We start from the raw sequence: 14,257 nt of genomic DNA, 5'->3' as shown, positions 1-14,257 counted from the left end.
AAGTATACTAAATAAATTAGATCTTGATTTTTTGTTTGTTTTATAAAAATTGACTTTTAGTGTATCTCTGTGTTACTGGCCCTTTACTGAACTCCTTAGATGGAATAGTTTTTCAGTTGACTCTCTTGTTTGTTATAGGTAGATGATCTTTTCATCAGAAAACTAGAATGGGTGTAATCTTTAGGAGAATAAAGTTTTTAATGCCAAAAAATACATAGAATTGATGCTTAAACAGCCCAATTATCTTTAAAGGAAAAAAGTAAGGCCTGTTACATCCAGAGCCCATCGAAGAGGGTCTTCTGTCTCCCTTGTCCTTTCCATGGGCCATAAACCTTTGCAGTGGGAGAACCCAGATAGCACTAGAGCAGATTGCCTTTGTGTTGACCCTTTTAAGTGAGCGACCTCTCACATTATATTCGTAATAAATGCTGATGCAGGTGAATACTAGTCGTATAACATAATTCTGTTTGTCCCTCCCCAACCCCTTCGTTTTGTTTTAGGGTTTTGTTGTTGTTGTTTGTTTGTTTTTGTTTTTGCAGATCTGTTCACAGATGCTGCTGAAACTGAAAAAATGGCCAAAAGTTTGGAAGATTCGGAAGGAGTTTATTTTGTCCCATCTTTTAGTGGATTGCAGGTATTTTTTTTAAGTTAATGGCAATTACAAACATTTCCCTCTTCATACTCACACCTAATATTATGTATCTGAAAATGTGGGCACTGAACAGAACTGAAGTGAAAGGTACTTTCTAGGGCTGAGAAGTTGTGTTTTGACCTAGCATGAATTCCACGAGAGGGCAGGGCAAATTCTGCTGGCTTCTGCTCAGAACTCCATCTCTGTGAAAACTAAAAGTTGGCAGGTTTATTATAGAACTTTTACATAAGACCCATGGTTACTTTATCATGACCAAAAATAGCCATTTACCAGTGGGGGAAAATAGATCAGCATTCTTTAGTTAGAAGAGGTGTACCATTGAGAATTAGAAAAATAATGTTAAGGTATATATTATACCTTATTTTTTTCAGTTGTTTATAAGTTTCATTAATTTTTTTTCTTTTTTTTTTGGCTGCATCAGGTCTTCGTTGCTACGTGCAGGCTTTCTCTAGTTGCAGCGAACTGGGACTACGCTTTGTTGTGGTGCATGGGCTTCGCATTGCCATGGCTTCTCTTGTTGCGGAGCATGGGCTCTAGGCGCGCAGGCTTCAGTAGTTGCAGCATGCAGGCTCAGTATTTGCAGCACATGGGCTCAGTAGTTGTGGTGTGTGGGCTCTAGGGTGTGCAGGCTTCAGTAGTTGTGGCGCATGGGCTCAGTAGTTGTGGCGCACGGGCTTAGTTGCTCTGCAGCATGTGGGATCTTCCCAGACCAGGGATCAAACCCGTGTCCCCTGCATTGGCAGGCGGATTCTTAACCACTGTGCCACCAGGCAAGTCCCTAACATTTTAAAAAAACATCAGAATTTCTTTTGGTTAACCGTTATGATGTGGGATGTTGGTTACCTTGCCTAACTAAAAAGTGAACTCAGTAAAATACTTGATTTTGTAATATTTAACTTTGTATTTAATTGAAAGATCTGTTGATACTACCTTTAATTTTAGCAGAGTGTTACAAAGACTTTTACAAACTGTTTTCAAGTATATTATTATAAACAAAATTCCTTTTTGGGGGGATAATTAGTCCTTTAATACTCCTCTAAATATTTTTTTCTTTCAAAAAATAAAAATTTCCCTTTCTTCTAGTCCATCTATACTCAAGCAATCAGTTACAAAAAATCCAAAATTTAGAAGTTTGGATAATACAATGTAGAACCTGGTGAAAGGAGTTAGATCAGGATGGTTTTAAATCCCTAAAAATACCATATTTTCAAACTAGATTTTTAAATGAGCATTATTTTAATATCTGTAATAATTTCCTTCTATATACTTTATCACAAAGGACTAAAAGTGTATTAACTACATAAAAAGGTTGCATTGCGTCCTCTTCAGAGTGATGTGACGCACCCAAATAGCATCCATGATAGGACAGGTAATGAAGAATATTTGTCTGATTGAGGTTTAAGGAGGAAGGTTGGATGAATAGTTGTCATCAGCAAAGGGAGGGTTTAATTAGGTTACTGTGGATTCTTCCCTTTTTGAAAAATGTGCTGGGGGACCTAGTTGTGACTCTGCCTTGGCAACTCTAACTTCTCCACCAGTTCATATGCCTGTAAAAATAATGTAAACTATGTGATTAAAAAAACCAAAGTATTGCTAAAGTCCAAAAGATTAGACAACACTATCACAGATGTGATTTTAATTTCATGTTGCTAACAAAATGTCCCTGTCCTGCCATGATTGCAACCTGGCAGTATGTTGAAGTGGGTGGGGTGGGGAAGGACCGCAGGCTCGTTATTTCCTGATGTAAAATGAAACTCTTAATTGGAAACCAAAAGTTAATTCAAACAACAATAGTGTGTTGATACTAAGGTGTTCAGAAAATAGTGGGGAGATCACTTGTAAGTTGCCAACGTCAACAACTAGAGAAAATGCGGGCTAGGAGAATGGAAGGAAGGAAGGGTCAAGTATCTATGATACTGCCTTTAATTTTAGAATATTGTTACAGTTGCCAGTAATGGTGGGCAGGATATTGAAGGCTCCTAATAGCCTCAGGGGCATCATCTGAGAAAGGGGCATTGGAGGAACTTCGAGGACAGGGGGAACTTGTGGGGCAGCCACTTTAGGGAATGGGCTGGAGCATAGGGCTGTACACAGAGTGGCATCAATTGGTGCAGCCATTGCGGCTTTGTCTAGGTTTGGGGAGGGGCATGCTAGAGCAGAGCATCCCTCACAGGTATCGGAGGCAAGAATCAGTGGCCATCTACCTGATGTTAAAGTTACTGTGATGTTGGCCCTACACAGTAGGATGGCAGGACCGTGAACCAAATGCCAGTCTTCAGCGGATGAGGAGTCATGCTCCAGTGAAGGTTCTTGGGTTTGCAAGGAACAGGCTTGCTTGAGCACCTCCCTCTCTTCCCCTGCCCGCCCAAGAGGAGCTGGCTGTTCACACACTCCTGAGCACCAGGACTGGAAAGGAGTTGGCAACTGACGTAGCAGTTCTCAGTGTTCTTCTCTGTGGTTTCTGCCTCTCTGTGGCTGTGCTTTTCCCTTCTCCTTACCAGCTTTGCTCTGTACCCTTTCTTCCTCATAGCTTCTGTTTAACTGTCATTCTTTTCCTTATACTTTCTGCCTTTTCACAGTTTGGATATAAACACAACAACCTTTTTCCATCTTGCGCATCCTTTTCGCGTCTGTTCCCTCTGAAGCGCTTCCTCTTTCAGATTCCAGGGGAGGGAATCTGATTGGGCCACCTTGTCTTTTCAAGCCTTGGACAGACTTGTGCTCTCCCCCTGCAGTTGTGGTGGCAGCAGTAGGACGAGGGCATGAAACATGGCTGCTTTAGACAAGGATTCAAGCAGTTTGCTGAGAACCCCTCCCCCTGTAATTCCCCCCCCAGTTCTGTGCGTGACTGGGACATATGAGCCATGCAAAGGTAAAGGGATATAAAGCACGATATTGATGCGGGCCTAAGCAAACACGGGGGAGGCGACGTGTCTGCTGACAGCAGATGCATGGTGGCTGACGGTAGTCATGGGAGGCTAGAACAGTCCTTCTGGTCCTTGTGTATGGAAGCCTGTGGACCTTCCACTCCATAGCTGCAGCTGAAGCCATTTGCCCAGCACAGAGCCAGGCTCGTTATAGCAACCAACCACAAAATCAGTGGAAGGCACGTCTCAGAGTTAAGAGTTAGAGGAGTTTATTGACAACAGAAGGAAAAGTTGAAAAGGCATAGTAAAAGAGTTATGAAGAAAGTGAGTAATAGTGGGAAGGCTTTGAGTAAGAAATGACAATTAAAATATAAATTATAGTGGCAGCTAACCTGTGAATACTCGCTATGTCTCAGGCACTGTCCTAATTTCATTACACGCGTCGGTCTCATTTAATCCTCAGTCACTCAACAAGGTAGAAGATACTCTTAACATCCCATCCTGAAGCTGAGGTTTGGAGCAGTTCTATCACGGGCAGTGTCACACAGCTAGTGAGTGACAGAGCTGGCTTTAGGACTCCGGGGTCCAGATTCTTAACCGCTCTGCTGTTTCCTGGGAGAGCATAAAATACTCTGACAACAGGAATACATAACTGGAGCCAGAAGAACTTACTTTTAGGGTCTAGCTTGACAAGGACAAGAGGTATGGTGGCCTTAACCATTGTGCAAGTCCCCAGCGGATTAGGCTGAGGTTCCAGTGGGGACAAGGACCTGTGGCCCGGGCAGGAGTCTGCTGGTTTTGCTTAGAGAGCCACACACAACTTTGCTGAGTCCTGCTGTTCTGGAAAGCTCACTTGATGGGCCTGGCAGTGATAGATTGGAGGTGTGGCTGGAGGCTGTCTGCCCTGGCAAGGTGTGACCAGGCCCTTAAAAGTACCTTGCCAGTGTTTTTCCTGCTTTATCGTCCCAAAGAGAGACTCAGTTGGACTAACAAATGCAGGGACATTGTACCCTATTAAGAAATTTTTAGGTTTCTATGGAATTTATAACCCCTCAAGTTGGCCTATTACTAACGGTAAATTATGTTCATAGCTATTTGTACAAAAGTGATTTCAGGCCAGGATTTTATGTGGTATATTGGAAGAAGTAATTTTTACGCAGAAAAAAACCATAGCAAGGGAATTCCCTGGCCGTCCAATGGTTAGGACTCAGCTCTTTCACTGCCGGGGCCCAGGTTCCATCCCTGGTCGGGACCTGAGATCCTGCAAGGCACACGGCACAGCCATAAAAAACACAAAAAACCCATCACATACTACTAGGGACTAATTGAACTGGCTGAGTCTGACCCATCTTTGTCATACAGTATTATATCACTTGGTATATAGACCAGCTTTACTATATAACTTAGCTTTTACTGAGTGAATCACCAAAAGATGTTTTAATAAGTTTGAAAAATTCTCTTTCAAAATAAATTTGAAAGATAAGATCACAAGGAGGAAAATCATGGCTATGATAAAGATAAGATGTAATATAGAATTTCTTCATTTAAGGCATTAGGAAAAGTATTATTTGTTCATGGATTCAACAAATGCGTATTGATCCCCTGTGTGGGGCTAGGTGCAGTGCTAGGCCCTGGAGACACACCGTGAGCACATCAGATGAGTTTCTCTGCCTGTGATGCTAACAGTGTAGCACAGAAGATGAAGTTTCAACAATCACACAAATATCTGTGATTATAAACTGGCACATGACATGATGGGAAGTTACAAGGTTCCATAAAAATGGATAGTGGGGAACCTGACCTACTTTCTGGGATTCGAAGTTTTCCCAGAGGAAGCTGAGCCAAAATTTGGAAGGGGAGTAGGATTAAGTAGGAGGAGGTGTGGTAGAAAGTTTTCCAGGTAAAGATAGTATGTCAAGCTCTGAAGCTAGAAGGAGCTTCTGGGGACCATCATTTCCTGACAACACTAGCCTGTCCCTCTGTCATGACTTTGCGTAGGTGTGTTGGGACTCTTCTGTCTGTTTCCTTGTGAGATGGCAAGGCTTGACAGAGATCTTTGTGTTTCATCTTTGTGTCCCAGAATCGTCTTGCATTTCTGGCTACAGAAAGATCAATACAAACTTCGTCTGATGAATACATAATTCCAGCTCAAGATTATGCCTTTTAAATGCAGATGTTAGGCAGGGTCATTTCTTTTCTTTTCTTTTCTTTTAAATCTACAGCTCTATGTTCTCTTTTTTAATATAAATATTTATTTATTTATTTATGGCTGCATTGGGTCTTCGTTGCTGCACATGGGCTTTCTCTAGTTGTGGTGAGCGGGGGCTTCTCTTGTCGCAGAGCACGGGCTCTAGGTGTGCGGGCTTCAGTAGTTGTGGCTCGCGGGCTCTAGAGCACAGGCTCAGTAGTTGTGGCGCACGGGCTTAGTTGCTCCGCGGCATGTGGGATCTTCCTGGACCAGGGCTGGAGCCCGTGTCCCCTGCATTGACAGGCAGATTCTTTAGTGTTATTGCCTAATATCATAAATGACCCAGCCTAGGACTTCCCTGGTGGCACAGTGGTTAAAAATCCACCTGCCAATGCGGGGGACACGGGTTTGAGCCCTGGTCCGGGAAGATCCCACACGCCGCGGAGTAACTAAGCCCGTGCGCCACAACTACTGAGCCTGTGCTCTAGAGCCTGCGAGCCACAACTACTGAAGCCCGCACACCTAGAGCCCGTGCTCTGCAACAAGAGAAAGCCACTGCAATGAGAAGCCCGTGCACCACGAGGAAGAGTAGCCCCCGCTCACCGCAACTAGGAGAAAGCCCGTGCGCAGCAAAGAAGACCCAATGCAGCCAAAAATAAATAAATAAAATATATAAAAGAAAAGAAAAAACACTATTTAAGCTAAGAAATAGAGTTTACTTTGAAAGTCTGACAACATATTGGGTGTAAGTTATGACACTGGAAAACACTTTTTTGTGTTGTAGTTTTTTTATCTTAAGTCTAACTTAATATCCTCAAAAAACCACTCTACATAGTAAACAGTTTCAGTGTAAACACTTTACAGTTGGAGAAAAGGGGAAATACTGGCATTGCTTTCCATTTTCCTCATATATCAAGCTAAGCATTTCATAATCTATTACTCTGGGCTTCAGTCCCTTTTCTTGGTACAGGTGCAAACAGAAGATCCAACCCATAAGTCTAATATCTGTGACTCATCCTTGCTTAAGTCCTATCAAAAGGTTATCTGAATAGTTAACATCATTTTGGGGCTATCATTTATGTTAAAACTATTTATCTCTAAATGAGCATTCTTTTTTTCTCTAACATGGCTATGTTTTTATTGTATAATATACCTTCAAGTCTATAGATATAATATAGAGCAGTAATAATATATTACTGTCTTTTACTTCAGGCTCCATTAAATGACCCCTGTGCATGTGCCTCTTTTATGGGTTTGAAGTCTTCCACCAATAAATACCACCTTGTACGAGCAATATTGGAGTCCATAGCTTTCAGGTACCAGAACCTGCCCGAAACTCCCCCCTCCCCATACAGTATCGCTATTTCCTTTTATTAATTTCTACTAAACTAAATTTTTAAATTTCTTAATTTTAACTGTTTATACTTTAGTTTAATTCATACTGTATATGATATAATCTATTATTATTACTAATTTTTTTGCATCTCTTTTTTTTTCACATTTAATAGTACCAGTACCACTTAGATTTGATATCTGAAAACTGAATGATTTTAAAAATATCCAATTTATTAAGCATAAAGGATTCAAAATTTGGACTTTCAAAGTCTTTTATTTCCTTATTCATGAAGGAGAATTCTAACTAATAATGCTTCTTTTATACTCAAAGATTGACTCATCAGAATTATTCTTTATGTATATTTCTTTTGGTCTTTTTGTTACGGGGCAGGTGTAGCTCATTAAAATTAAAAACGCAGCTGTCATGAATGGAACAAATGGAACATTTGTAATGTTTAAAATAACATTTTCTCTGATTACAAAATCATTATTTTTATATTTGATTTCTATTAGATGCTATTTATGGTGTGTCATCCATACCTATTAAATGGATGCTTGCTTTAAATTTTTATTTGCAGGAATGGTAACAGATTAAATTTAGTTCTGAAATAAAAATTATGTTCTTTTGCATCAAAGTGAAAAACAGAAGGGCCTGAACCTTGTTTACTTGACCATCTGTTATTGACATCCAGTTAGCCTAATATATTTCTTTAGTGTTTTCTTTTGCATATTTTATAAATGTCATGTAAATAAAACCACAGTTATTATTCTAGATTGGAAAAAAACAGAGAATTATTATGATATGAACTGCCTCTAAATAGTTTCCTTGTTTTTTTAACTAGAAACAAACAGTTATATGAGGTGATGCAGAAAGAGATCCACATTCCTGTAAGAAAAATTCGGTAGGTAAACTTTGTTCCTAATAGATTTAATTAGAAATTAGAAGTTAACTGGTAGCTGCTGTTGGCATTTTCATGATTATGATTATTCAGGATTTCAAAAAGAACTTATGCTTACCTTCTTTGCAACAAAATTCTTGATCATAGGAATTTGGAGAGGAAGGAAAGCTAATTTTGGATTTAAGGAGAATAAAACCCAATATGGAATCTGAGAGGATCTTAGCACCCATATGTGTATTATAAGAATCTTTAAACTTTAAAAATAAAATCAAGGATCTAAAAAAAAAGTGTGGCTTTTAAAAAAAGAATTAATAATGTATTTATGCTTTTGTTACAGTAATTTATCTCCAATATCTTTCTCCCCACAGAGCAGATGGAGGAGTTTGTAAGAACAGTTTTGTCATGCAGATGACTTCAGACCTGATTAATGAGACGATAGACAGACCCGTCCACGTTGATATGTCCTGCGTAGGTGCAGCTTCTCTAGCTGGTCTTGCTGTTGGTACGTGTGGGTTTTATTAAAACGAGAGCTGTCTTGCAAAACCATTTCTTACAGATAGCATTTCTCCTCCCAAATCACAAAATTATAGATAGAGAGGGTCTGGAAAGCCTTGGTGTCCATTAGACCCCATACACATATGCACATCACTCACAAAATGTTCCAGTGATCTCTTCTGTGGGTGGGCCTGGTTGCACCTCTTCCCTCCTTGGTGCTCTCCTTCAGTCAGAAGAATGAGACCAGGAAAGCTAATTCTCAACTGCTCTGGTCTTTAGCAAGGGGATGTCTCTGGGTAAACTTTCTGATTAGATAAGCTTGTCTTTGGCATTAGAAACCACTCCACTCTTTCATTTAGTGAACGTTTGTTGAGCACCTGCTTCATGAGAGTCGCTGCTGGGAATAATAGAGTTTAAATGATATAGTCCCTGCTCTGGGAGTCTCCAGTGGGAGCAGTCAAGCAAGTCAACCCATTATTATTCTTCTGTGATAAGCCCAGCGAACAGCCACAGTATCAAGCAATTGGTGTAGGCTTTCCCAGAGGCGACAACGTATAGTTCAATTTTGAAGGGCTTAGCAGACAACCAGGTGAGGAGAGAATAGAGGTGAGTGGTCCAGTAGAGAAGGCAGCTCGTGCAAAGGTACTGGCCCATTATGGTGCTGATAGGATGAGAGCAAGAGGGGAGGCTGGAGAGGTACATAGAGGTCCAGTCATGGTGGCCTCTTCATATAGAGGAGATTGGACTTGATCTTGAATGCATTGGAGAGCCACTGAACAATTTTAAGCAGAAGGACATGGTTAGATCTATATTTGAACAAATCACTTTGGCAATTAGTGTTTTCACTAATTAGTTGGGAGGAGTAAAGAACAGACATGGGGAGGCCAATTAGAGGGCTCTTTAGGAGCAGGATGACGCTTGGGACACTGGGAGTGTTTTCCTGTGTTCCTGTATGGAAGGGAGGAGTGTTTGTACAAAACAGGATAACTTACACTTAAAAGTTTAGGCTGTTATTTAGCAATTAAAGTTATGGACCCAAAAAGCATCAAATCTTGGTAAGTTCACCTTATACTTTATTCTACTAAAAATCTGTTAACTTTGAATAAAATTGAAACAGTCACTTTCATTTGTTCATTGATTGGTGTTTGATTAATTCAAGTTGAAGAAAATAACTTCCCCTTAAATGGTCATTCCCATTTACAAATTTAAGTTACTTTGTATATTTCAACTCTTAAGTACAATACAGCTGATGTTATTTTTAATAATTTCACATGACTAATTGAGCAAACTTAGAACTATAACAAAGAAATTTTTCCAGTATTTAAACAGCTCTTGAAAAATGAATAAATTAAGCTTATCATTACAGTAAGCCAAATGCTCATAAGCATTCCAATATTGTTTATAAAGTTAATCAAATTGATCTACACTTATCGCCTTATAAAGCTAAATATGTCAAATTCTCTTGAACATTTAATACACTTTAAATAACAGACACATGCAAGTTATTCTTACATATAACATAGTGGCTTGAGTTGTATCTACTTCATTTTATCTGTATTTAATTTCAAAACTTTTCAATAGAGAGATACTTCACTAACTACAGGGAACAGTTTTACCTCCTCAGAGAATCTGAAATTTCTGGTTGGATTACTTCTCTCTCAGAAATATGAGACATGGGGCTTCCCTGTTGACGCAGTGGTTGAGTCCACCTGCCGATGCAGGGGACACGGGTTCGTGCCCCAGTCCGGGAAGATCCCCCATGCCGCGGAGCGGCTGGACCCGTGAGCCTGCGCGTCCGGAGCCTGTGCTCCGCAACGGGAGAGGCCACAATAGTGAGAGGCCCGCGTACCGCTAAAAAAAAAAAAAAAAAAAGAAATATGAGACATGAAGGCTACGCAAATTCTCTGTATTTTCAAAATTCACCCAGAAACTGGGTCTGTTCAATACACATTTAATAAAGTGACTTTTAAGAGTATGTATGCCATTAAGTATAAATAATAAATTCTGGAAATAAGAATTTTAAGAACATACTTATTTTCATGACTAGATTTATCTACTTGTAGTACACTAATAAAGATTATTTTTAGTCTTTTAATAACTTCCATAAAATAATTAATATCTTTAAATATAGACAGTCTAAAACACTGACTTTGTAAATAGAATGTGGCCTGATGGAGAATTTTAGAAGAAAGAATTTTATGTGTCAGCTTTATTGGTAAGAGAAAAATGTACTTCTTGAAGACTTGTCAACTATGTTAATACTTCAGAGTAAGTGAGATGTACCAAGTTTATTAACAAGGGATCGCTACCATTTCAGACTACGTATGATCGTAGTTATAATATGTTTTCTTCTGCTTTTTATTATAAATCACATGATCCTCTTTGTAAAGAACAATATATACCAGAACTACAAGATTCTTTTGAACTGGAATTTAAAAGCCTTGTATGAAATGCAATAGTTTGAAAAAGAAACTATTTTTTATATTAATCCCCAACTTTGAATTTTATGCATATCCTGAGGAGTTGCCTCTTACCTCAAGATATATGACAAAAATCTTAACTTGGGGGATTCCCTGGAGGTCCAGTGGTTAGGACTCTGTGCTTTCACTGCTGTGGGACCGGGTTCGTTCCCTGGTCGGGTAATTAATATACTGCACAAGTTGCAGAGTGTCGCCAAAAAAAAGAAAAACCTTAATTTATCATTGTTTTGCTTTGGTTTTTTTAATAAATAAATTTATTTATTTATTTGTTGGCTGCTTTGGGTCTTCGTTGCTGCACACGGGCTTTCTCTAGTTGTGGTGAGCGGGGGCTACTCTTCATTGCAGTGTGCGTGCTTCTCATTGCGATGGCTTCTCTTGTTGTGGAGCGTGGGCTCTAGGCACACGGGCTTCACTAGTTGTGGCATGTGGGCTCAGTAGCTGTGGCTCACAGGCTTAGTTGCTCCACGACATGTGGGATCTTCCTGGACCAGAGCTCGAACCTGTGTCCCCTGCATTAGCAGGCAGATTCTTAACCACTGCACCACCAGAGAAGCCCCTACTATTTCTTACTTGGGTTTTTGTTTTTTTTTTCTTAAGAGCTAGTCATGAAATTAAATGATGGCAGGATGTGGTTGCTCTAGAAATGATTTGGTGCTCTTCCACACAGAAATAAAGCTGCTAGTTAGAAACCAAAAGATTTTAAAATCCTGATGTATTTATGCCCAGGGATAGTCAATCTAACCAAGCTCAAAGCAACAAAATATTTTGAATTGTGTCTTAAAGTAATAACTGTTCACCTGTGCACCAGTTCACATAGGTTTGTGGATAAACTTTATGGACTCATTATTTGCCTTAAAACTTGAGAGTAAATTTTTTCATCTATAGGGTTTTGGACTGACAAGGAGGAACTAAAGAAACTGAGGCAAAGTGAAATAGTTTTCAAGCCACAGAAGAAATGGCAAGAATATGAAAAGAATATGGGAAACTGGGTCAAAGCAGTGAAACGCTCCATGAATTGGTATAACAAGACATAGCACTAACGGAATGACTGAAGCCACGCATGGCTGGTTGCTGTGATGTGCAGATGAGACAAAGCTCAGGGACAACAATACGACCATGAATGAGAGGAGAAGACGGAGCTGAGCTCTGCAACCGGAGAGAAAAAGCACTGCTTTTTTGAAAACAAAACTCCTCATTGAAAAAATTCTAAACCTTGGGAAGATTGTAAGGCAACAATACCTCAGAACTTTTAAATCTTCTGTTTTGTAGCAAATTCCAAAGGACGCTAGCTATTTCCAACCATGTTTTGACAGTCACGGGTCCTCCTCCTGTTTGTACTGGGCCAATATGAACATAATTGTTTACTATCTGAGTTAATAATTCCGGGTCAAGCACTGTTCGTGTTTTGTTCCAAAATGATGTGAAAAGTGTTTCCTTAATTCTTTAAAATGAAGTGGGCTCTTTGAAGTCCATATAGTTAAAAAGAAAGAATAACCAAGAAAATGTGGAATTTTGATATTTGAATTTTAATATTTTCTATTTAAAGCCATAATTGTTCAGTGTTGTATCCAAATATTAGCTCAATGTGTCTCTCTTAGATAGGTTCATTTGGTAGTCAATTCTTTCCCTTATTGGGTTTAAAGACACTGCCTTAATTTTTCCTTGTTTAACCAAAATCTGAGCTTTCTTTATATATTGAAAAACACTGAAAAAAATCATTTTAGTTAATAAAACCAAAAAGGGTATTGATTCATAAGGAATAGGAGAATACTTTCCTTCTCAGATAGCATTTCTTTCAAAAATTTCTGGGTAAAGTATAAAATCTCATTTTTTACAAAATACACGTAGTAAATATAAATATTGCCTTTCTTCTCCTCTTCTCTATCCTTCTTACTTGTTGAGATGCTGGTGTAAACGTCTTTTGTTTTTATTAAGTGCCTAGTCGACAGAGCTTAATTTGAAGAAAGTGCCCTAATTTATTGCTGACTTAAGAATTGCCTTCATTGGGGTATTTTGCTTGTCCAGGTATCTTTCTTGTTTTTGTCCAATCTACTCATCTCTCTGAGATTTGTGCAGTGAGGTAGCTGACAGAGGGGATGGGAGTGTAGTCAAGCTAGTGACTGCCCCTCAGCCACTGAGCCAGAGATCCACAGAGAGGAACAGCATGAGTCCTACATTTTCAAACTCACTTGATAGAAACAAGGTAGAGTAAGGTAAGAGCTAAGAGTTGTGAGTAGCTTCAGGCCAGATGTAAACTTGTCCTAAGGCAAGTTGACCACCTTCCAACATGTTCTCATGTTATTTGCCCCTCCCTGTTTGGGGGCTAGGTTCCTTTTAGATTTGCAGCAATAATGTATTTATTTCCCTCTTGGTCAGGCTTTATCATATCACATAAAGTCCTACTGTTATAGAACTCACTGTTAAATAATAATGTAATTAAAGAAGTGACTGTTATAGGGAAGTTTGCTGTTCCTATCATGTACGTCCATTTCAGAGACAGGTAATAGATATTAGACTTGGAAATATTTTTGTTAAGTCAAGGTGTTTTGTTTACTGTAATAAGTCAGATCCCCTTATGTAGATAACATCTTACTCGTTTCATTCTTTCTGTTATTCACATCCTTTTTTACAAAGCTTAGTGGCTAATTAAAAGCTTTCTTATCAAAGTCATATGAAAGCCACTCTGTTTTACTATTTCTTATAGCGTCTGCTCCTCAGTGGGTATGATGTCCATAGGAAATAATTGTCTTTTTGTATTAGGATGTACTGAATTGTGATATTATTAATACCTAAACATTTGTTATTTCATTCATTTTCCACATTGTTCTTTCTCATCATGAAACCACAAAATAAAGGAGAAATATCTTTTAGATAATGTGGAAAAATATCTTTGAATACCTTTCTACTGGAATTGAGCATCTCCTCAAAAATCAGTGGCTAATTTTTTCTTCCATTAGTTTAGAAGTTAATCTTCTATTTTTAATATGTCTGGCCTTTTTTTTAGTAACACAGTTTACTAGATCTTTTGTCAGATTTGACCTAAATCAGAAACATGACCACATTTGCTTTTGTGGTTGTAGAAAGCGCTGATTATCAGAATCAAGTGAGCAAAAAATTGTCCTTTCAAGTTTATTTTTCATACGTATGCTAATAATTGAAGTTAAAAAAATTTCTATGCTAATATTTCTCAGCATGTTTTATTTCCTCACTATGGGTCTATCAGATAATTTTAGGAGATCTGTAGCTATCTTATCAAGGAGGAGAATCTTCCTGTACAATCCTTCCTAAAGTGGTACTAAATGCTTTTATACTATAGACTTACTGATTTTTAAATTTTTTTA

The 14,257-nt window shown here is 38.8% G+C and overlaps 1 protein-coding gene across 3 annotated transcripts in view; it reads left to right on the top strand.

Annotated features, from left to right (window-relative positions):
* GK5 (glycerol kinase 5) overlaps positions 1-13,977 on the top strand; it is a 74,267-nt gene extending 60,290 nt beyond the window's left edge. For 2 of the 3 annotated variants that reach the window (XM_032630259.1, XM_032630261.1), the window contains 5 exons: positions 501-634; positions 6,920-7,023; positions 7,885-7,944; positions 8,310-8,443; positions 11,802-13,977. In XM_032630259.1, coding sequence (XP_032486150.1) covers positions 501-634; positions 6,920-7,023; positions 7,885-7,944; positions 8,310-8,443; positions 11,802-11,950 — 581 coding nt within the window. In that variant the 3' untranslated portion in view covers positions 11,951-13,977. The remainder of the gene's footprint in view (positions 1-500; positions 635-6,919; positions 7,024-7,884; positions 7,945-8,309; positions 8,444-11,801) is intronic. The other variant, XM_032630260.1, reaches the window with a different exon arrangement.
* The last annotated feature ends 280 nt before the right edge of the window (positions 13,978-14,257 follow it).

The sequence above is a fragment of the Phocoena sinus genome, chromosome 4 (genome assembly GCF_008692025.1).
Source record: "Phocoena sinus isolate mPhoSin1 chromosome 4, mPhoSin1.pri, whole genome shotgun sequence".
NCBI lineage: Eukaryota > Metazoa > Chordata > Mammalia > Artiodactyla > Phocoenidae > Phocoena > Phocoena sinus.
The sequence above is the reverse complement of the archived record's forward strand: the minus strand, read 5'-3'. Positions and strand labels throughout refer to the sequence as shown.